Below are 7900 nucleotides of genomic sequence, written 5' to 3'. Positions count from 1 at the left end.
TGTTTTGAATCAAGAATTCAAGTGGGCGTACTTTTATTTCAACCTTCATATTTACACAACTTCTCATGATAAAAAAAAAATATCCCAACTTTTGAATCTGCTAATGTGTGGGTACAATTGTTAGTTTGTATAAAACGAAAAGTTTCAATTTACTTATCTTTATTTCTGATCACTAAAATATATAATTCTAGTATGTTAAAATAGTGAAGTGCAGTAACAAAAATGGTATCTGCTTAATCTGGAAGACAGTGGATGCAGAAGTTATGGTTGTGAAGCATCCTGATCATCGCCGTTTTGCCAGTTTCGTTTCTCTGCTACGAGTTCAGCATGTTGTTCCAGGTATTCTTTGCTGTTTATTTCTGTTAATCTACATCAAAAATGATATCAACATTAGCAGCTGAAAATGAATATAGATGTGGATACTGACTGGAATTATATATGCATGACATGTATACTTGGAGGATGCCTTACCTACTAATTGTACGGTCTTTGGCGAAACCCAACTCGTTGTCCACACAGAGATCGGAAACGTCATTCTTCCTCGATCGTGTGGACGTTCTAGGTGCAATTTGTTGAGCATCAGAGATGGTCACAATCTTTTCGAGAAGTTCCTGAGGACTTCCTTCAGCTGTACATAATAGTCTTGCTTTATTTTCATACATTACCTATCATCACATAAGGAAAGCATGAGAGAGAACCAAATTCTAAAATTCTATAAAGCAGTTTGAATTCTTTCCAACCAAGGGGACGAGTCAAGTTTATCTTTCTGATAACTAAACATGACGACCTTTTTTTCTCATTGCCCTATTTTCTGAAACTATTATGTCAAATCTGAACCTCTATTATTGAAGAACACATCTTTATGAGGTCAACCAATCGTGAGAATAAGTTCTTATTGATATCATGGTCATTTTCGAATATACTTGACGAAGTAGTGGTATATGACTTGAATAAACAAATATAACACATCGAAGGAGTGGCATTGTAGGTCATCAAACAAATGGATAAGTATTGGTTGAAGTCACAAAAGTAACAAACTTCCACGTAAATTGAGGCTACAAAAGTAAAAAATATCCAAATATGAAGTCAGACTTACATCAACCAAAGTGACAAAACGATATGCTGCTGTTCTGTTGTGGAGTCCAAATATTGGGACACCATCCAATGCCAGAGTATGGAATTTTTCTGCATAAGGAAGACAGCAAATACTTGAAAATAAATCCTATAAGCAAGTTAGACTAAAAATTTAGCACAATAACAAGTAAAAAACCACTTAGAATTAAACTAGAAATTTGAATAACTGAAGGAGTTTCAATCCAAAATATCAGGCTTCTAGTGGTTAACGGTTTCTGACAACCTAACATGCATTCACTGTTAACGGTTCCTGCTAAGGATAAGATGAACCTGTCTCGTCAATCTAGCTATTGCTCATCACAATCGGATCTTAAATTATACTTCATCTTCACACCTAAAAATCTTAAGGTTTGTATTAAAAATATTATTCGCATTCCTAACTCCCTTCGTATCAAATGTCATGTTGAAAGATCACTTACTAAACAGCCCGAAGTAATCTGCAGCTCCTAGAGGCTTGTCACAGAGTTCCTCAAAAGGGAAATACGCGCATCCATTAGCTCCCAATGGAACCTAAAAGTAGTGAAAATGCTAAATAACAATATTTGGAAGATATAAGTTACTCAAATCATCCTACAATGGAACTAGGTGCTTACTTGCAGAACCCTGCCCATCACTACCTCCACCTCTTGTGGACCAGGTATACTTTTACCGATCAATTGTTGGAACTTTTGCTTAAGAAAGATAGATGAGTCCTTTCCAACAAAGTAGAACCCTTGCTCTGCCTGCAGTCAAGAGTTGGTATAAAATATATAATAATTCAGAACTTTTTACTAAAATAGCTTCTACTGTATGGAAGTAGAATAATTACCGAAGTCAGTTTCCGATAGTCAGTTGCTGAACCGATTTCATGAGTCACACACCTTTCCTACATCATGACACCTTCCAAATTAATGAGTGGAAAAAGCACAAATGACCAAGCTTACATCAACTAGATTGGCACTAGATTCAGATAAGAATTGTTAGAATGGGTGGTTTAATTCAAGAGTGTCCCTGACGTTTATATAGTTGAACTAAAAGGTAAAACTGACTGAGATTTTACTGTCCAAAAATGTACCTTCAATGTGGAAATGAAGGGCAGGAAAAGATCTCTCTGTAATCCACCTTCATAGAGTTTATCGGGAGCACGATTTGATGTTGCAACCAGGATCTACACTTCCCTCGATCAGATACAAACAACCTTTTAAGTTATGTCTGAAACCAAACACGATATCTTATGATAGTTGAATATAAAAATAAACTGTAAAAGCAAGTACTTACAACGCCATTGCTAAAGAGATGTCCAAATAAACGATTTAGTATCAATGCATCAGCCACATCTGTCACCTATGAAAGACAGAACACTAAGAAAACTTACTAACGTTACCAAAGTAAAAGGCCAAGAGATATGATATACAAACAAAAAAAGACGGTTAAATTGAAAAAGTACCATAAATTCATCCAGGCATAATAAAATTGCCTCATCTGAAATCTCTCCTGCGACAACTTCAAGTGGATCAGCAACACCCTTGTGCCGCTGTCAAAATATGCATTCAAGATAGATGCTTATTTAGATATCCACATTCCACACAATCAGGCGAATTAGTAGTTTCTCAAAAGAGAATACACAACATGGTAAAAGATTGATGTGATTACCTTCAACCAGGATACAGAGTGACCAAAAAAGTAGGGTAAACAGAAATATATTTTTCAGTTATAGGTTACACAAACTTAGCAATAATTTATTTTATAAGATACACAAACTAATCAATAGGTCCCCATTGGGGGAACCAAAAAAAGAAAGGAAAAAAAAAAAACAGGGCATTCTTAACCAGGAGATTTCAGAGAAAATAAGACACTCCACTTCAACTAGGTGTCATAATCTTAGTGTTAGTACTGAAGATTTCATTTAAAAACATTCACCGCTAATGAAGACAATAGTAAATCTCACCTGCAAACGACTATGAACGTTCAACATGAAGTCATGAAAATGAATCCTCTTTTTCCTCCAATTGCTGGGTCTATGAGAAGAAAATAATTCTAAGACAAGGAGCCAGTAAGAGAAAACAGACAATGGATAGCATAAATTGACTAGACTTCATCCCAAAAAAGAACTTAAAATAGTTGGTATCATTATAAAGGCAGGAAAATAAACAAAGAGGTTGGAGAACAAGTTAGTCAATTCATGAGTTCAACAAACTTACAACTGATCGAAAAATAAGTCCATCAACATAGTTTTTCCAGTGCCTACTCCTCCATAGAGATATAGGCCTTTAACTGGAGAGTATGATGACTGAGGAATGAAGCGAGACCACAACCATCTACTCCTGCCATAGACCACAAAAAGAAGATTAACAATAAGAACAATCTAGCAAATAAGAAGCTAAAAGATTAAATAAGTTTGAATAATCCGTACACAAGCAGTACAACTACATGATGGAAGAACTACCTTCCTGATTTTTCTGATACTGCATATCGATCCAACCGGCATGCTTCAGCTGAATTAACAAGTTCGTCATAGAGTCTCTGAAGTTCCCTCAGGGTGCCTACCTGCAAGGTGACTACGAAAATTAATTTCAACAGGTTTAAATCAAATGAACAGACATGTAATTTATGAACAAAAAACATAGTTTCATCAAAATCAAATACATTAAGATTAATCCAACGGTAGGTTTACAGCTAAATCCAACATATTTATAATTATTCCAGTTTGGGTTGGTCGGCCATTTTGGCTCTTAAAAGCAGGCAGATGCAGAAGGTAAAAGTTATAAAATAAAACTTCCAAAAGTGAATTATTCATGAACTATTTCATATCTAACTCACTTTCATCTCTAATTATAAACGATGAAGATGCAGGGAAAACTAGTGGCCTTACCTGACAGCTATCACCATCCACGAGATCACCAGCAGCAATTCTACGTTCATACTCAACAAGTGGCCCTGCCACGTTATAATCTGCAATTGAACCCCCAAAGTCCAAATTAAAAACACAACTATCCGGTTTCGCACATGAAACTTAAAATGCTAGGCTATGTTCATGGGGGAGACAGAAACATACCTCCATTAGAAAGTTTAGCTGCGTCTAATGACAGAGTTCTTAAGTTTATAAATCTGTTTCTATCTGGTTTGACAATAAAAAGAGACTCGGAGTTGGTATGAATCAGCTGCCTTTGCCTTTGCACTCGTCGAAGAACATCCGTACGATTGCATGTTTTTTGAGAAAAAGCTGATCGGAGGTGACGAGCATACCGATTAACGCCTCTCATTTTCTGACAGAACCCTGAAAGACAACAACCCAATAAACACCCACACAGGCACAAAGTGATTCAAAAATAAAAGCCTTTTAACCAAAAGTCATGATTTATCGAAGAAGAATATGCTGCCAATTCGTGGAGAAAACAGAAATCCATAAATTGTAATAAATCAAGAGGCAACAAACCAAAACATGAAACTCACTTTGTCAAAAGTAGACCCAAACAGTAAAAGGACCAGAAAGAGAATTCCCATTTTAACTAAAAAAAGAACAAAAAAAAAAAAATACTAAGTACAAATGCCCACGGAATCAAATACAGAGATAATTCTTAATTGGGTGGATCTCAATTGATCGAAAAGAAGAACCCTTCAAAAGTTTTAAATAAATCCCTTATGCAGAGCACACGAAACTAAAATAAAATCTTCAAAACATCAGAACATCAGATGATAAGACAACAGATTGCGTGGGCATATTAAGACGAACCCGAATTCGAAAGAGAGAAAAAAAACCAGAAATCTCTGAGCTTATTGGGAGACAGAAACCGATCGTCGAGCAGAAGAAGGATAAGCTTAAGTTGCGTGAAAAAAACGCGGAGAAGCAGAGGAATGCAAGAGCTGGGGCGGGTTTAATGGAGAATTCGCGATACAGCCTACAAAATATAATCGATGATGGATGAAGAAGAAGAATCGCAGGTTTTGAAAAGATTAAGAGAAAAAGAGAGAGAGAAGAGAAAGAAGAACTCCAAGTTTTTGTGAAGTTTGTAGCGTGAATTAGCCTTTTTCTTTTTCATTTTATTACATGATTTTAAATTAATTATTAACCGCAGTTATATGTTCGAGAAAGGTAAGTAAATAAATAAATAGAAAGGGAAGAAGATGACATAACACCGACGTGGATGTCCAATCGGAGTCCCGTTTTGTATCCCTCAGTTTATTTTTCCCATTCCGTTTTTTGGGCGGCCTTCCCTTCTCCTCCCTCATCACCCTCCGCCTCCACCAACTCTTTTATCCCCTAATCAACTCTTTATCTTAACCAACAAAATCTTGTTCTACTTTATTTTCCAAATTCCATGTTTATTAGAGTTTGAATCAACTAAAACTTTTATTAGGCAGCCCATAAACAAATCAGTCTACATTTTTTTTTGAAAAAAAAAGTATAAATCAAAGAATTTTGAAAACTATGTTTACTTGTGAAATTAGAAAAAGGGAAGGCAAGTGGTGTTGGTTAGTGGGGGAAAAAACAAAAAACAGGGACTCAAGAGTGTTCCGTTTGAATGTAAGACATTTGTGCATAACCATTCCGTGGTCCATCAATTCATATGCTATAATGCCTATAGAAAACTAAAACCATACTTACATTAAATGCAAGGAGTGGGCAATGCCTTTGAGTTTCTTTCTTTTTCTTTTTTTCTTATGCTACCTTTTTTATACACTAATCTGTAAATTCTAATTATTATCGGGAGAAATTTTTTTTTTCTTTTTAAGTTTCTCTTCATGAAATATTATATTTTTAGTTTGAATTTTGTAAGATTTTTATTTATAATTAGCTAAGAATTCAATAACATTTTCCAATTTATCATTCGTAGTGAATCTAAAATTAGTATATTCAAATTATAAAAATTGGAATGATTGTTTTGTAATTTGAGAGATTAGAATGACACTTACATCCGAAAAAGGGCACTTTATTCTTTTTGTTTTGTTCTTATAAACATAGGAGAGATGAATTATTGATGAATGGGAATGTATGAGAATTGGGATTTCTGTAAGGATAATTTTTGGACCCCAAGAGATGTCTCCTTTTGTCTCTAGTGTGTTCCAACACCAAATGTCCTCTTCATTCATTCTCCAATTTTGGAGACCATGGTTCTCTCAATAATTTTCTCCATGCATTAAATTTCAGGGTAATTTTAATTAATAGATTGTTTATCAAATATTTACCTTAGCTTTTTTATATTGGCTAAATATATTTGTTTAAAATTTCTTGAGTTGACGTGGAGTTGTCCTACAATGTGTTTTAATGGGATCTTCTCATAACATTTGTTACAAAAGATGTTGTTCCTTTCTTTCTATCGTTATTTTATTATATAGATTTTATCCGCTGAGATGTTTCCTTTTTCGATGCTATGTCGATTTATTGAGGGGATATTTTATATAGTTTCGTTGTGCAATTTATGCTCGACGAGCCTCCTTTGCTAGGGTTGTCTCATGTATTGTTTGATGAGTTTGATAATGAAGCTTTGTTTGATTACTTTCGACTTAGTGTTGTGAATTTGAAGATGGGTTTTTCTTTAAGTGTAGCAACAAGCTCATAACATTGTTTCTACTGAGATTGCATTCGTTATGTGAGGCAATATAAAGCTTTAGGGAGAGCCTAAAGTCAAATCATTCGAGAATGATTTCTCAACCTTAGAGGATTCTAAGGCACAATCTCACGAGATGGAAGTTCTTGTATACTTAATTAGGGGAGCCTAAGTTCTTAAGTAGAAGGATTTCATAAGAAGAAGAACTTAAAGTGACAGAGAGGCTCACGTGCTCAAGGGTAACCTAAGTTCAAGAGATAGAAAGTCTTGTATTTAGAAAGAACCTAATTGTTTAGATAAGTACAAACTTGATTATATTAATGGTTTGTTTTTTTCTAGGCATGGTGTCCCTCGACGTAGATGTATAACCAAAATTGAGTTACTAATTTTTGTGCGCTATTGTTTGTTTCTCTTTCTATTGATTAGCTCTAGTCTTTGTAATTGCTAAGACATGTTGTGGATAACATCTATACTATATGTAATAAACAAAACTACCTCAATCATGTTTGAGAACTCCTCTTATTCTAGGTGAACCCCTACAACATTGATAAGAATAACTTTGATTAAACAAATAGTTAAATAACTCCAAGAAAGCTAAACATATTTTTGCTTGAAAAGATTGATCAAAGATCAAGAAGAAAGAAGAACTTGATCCTAACTTCAAGATTTTGAACTCTCCTCAATCTAATTGATCAAACTAGATTGAAAGACCTAAACATGCATTCTAATACAATAATACAATAAATAAATAAATAAAGCTTGAGAGATAATAACACTCTATAAAAATTTTCATTCAAATTCAATTTGTGTTCCAAAATGTGGAAACTACAACTCTATTTATAACGTTATATGAAAAGACACAACATATAATTTTATATGTCTTTTCAACTACTATGATACATGAAGATGCATAACATTAAATAAGTACATAAAACATCAAATATGTGAATGAATCTAAATTTCTAGATCTATTATGACTTTTTGGTGTCTAAATAACTTTTGAAGTTCCAAGTATGACAATTCTTCAAGTTTATTGAGAAACTTGAACTTGAAAGTAACTCATCCTAATGCTTGAGCTGATCAATGTTAATTATTTGCTTACCACTACATGTGACACAACCTTTTCAAATTTTCAAATTTTCAAAATCAATACGTGTCAAAGAAAGAAGAAAAAAAAAAAAAAGTTAAAAACTAGGTGAACTTTATTTTATTTTTAAAAATAAACAAGCAGGAAAATA

General features: G+C 33.9%; 1 protein-coding gene across 2 annotated transcripts; it reads right to left on the bottom strand.

Moving 5' to 3' along the window:
* LOC101205832 (AFG1-like ATPase) lies at positions 1 to 5208 on the bottom strand. 2 transcript variants are annotated; one of them, XM_004146616.3, is made up of 15 exons: positions 4847 to 5194; positions 4169 to 4390; positions 3986 to 4065; positions 3560 to 3660; positions 3315 to 3437; positions 3062 to 3131; positions 2561 to 2647; positions 2392 to 2457; positions 2189 to 2281; positions 1943 to 1999; positions 1728 to 1856; positions 1554 to 1644; positions 1097 to 1185; positions 472 to 665; positions 1 to 367 (listed from the first exon to the last, which is right to left on the bottom strand). In XM_004146616.3, the coding sequence occupies exons 2-15, from the start codon at positions 4374 to 4376 to the stop codon at positions 262 to 264; spliced, it is 1494 nt and encodes a 497-aa protein (XP_004146664.1). In that variant the 5' UTR covers positions 4377 to 4390; positions 4847 to 5194; the 3' UTR covers positions 1 to 261. The 2 variants fall into 2 exon arrangements, 1 of the variants encoding a protein (XP_004146664.1); XR_004214097.1 differs by having other exon boundaries at positions 346 to 367; positions 472 to 628; positions 4847 to 5208.
* Positions 5209 to 7900: the final 2692 nt, after the last annotated feature.

This window comes from Cucumis sativus, chromosome 1, assembly GCF_000004075.3.
Source record: "Cucumis sativus cultivar 9930 chromosome 1, Cucumber_9930_V3, whole genome shotgun sequence".
Lineage (NCBI taxonomy): Eukaryota > Viridiplantae > Streptophyta > Magnoliopsida > Cucurbitales > Cucurbitaceae > Cucumis > Cucumis sativus.
The sequence above is the reverse complement of the archived record's forward strand: the minus strand, read 5'-3'. Positions and strand labels throughout refer to the sequence as shown.

Coding starts and splice junctions, on each gene's coding strand:
- LOC101205832 (XM_004146616.3), bottom strand. CDS start 4,376: ATGAGAGGCGTTAATCGGTATGCTCGTCACCTCCGATCAGCTTTTTCT. Junction 2,458..2,560: donor TATGCCTGGATGAATTTATG/GTACTTTTTCAA, acceptor TGTCTTTCATAG/GTGACAGATGTGGCTGATGC. Junction 666..1,096: donor GTTTTGTCACTTTGGTTGAT/GTAAGTCTGACT, acceptor ATGTGATGATAG/GTAATGTATGAAAATAAAGC.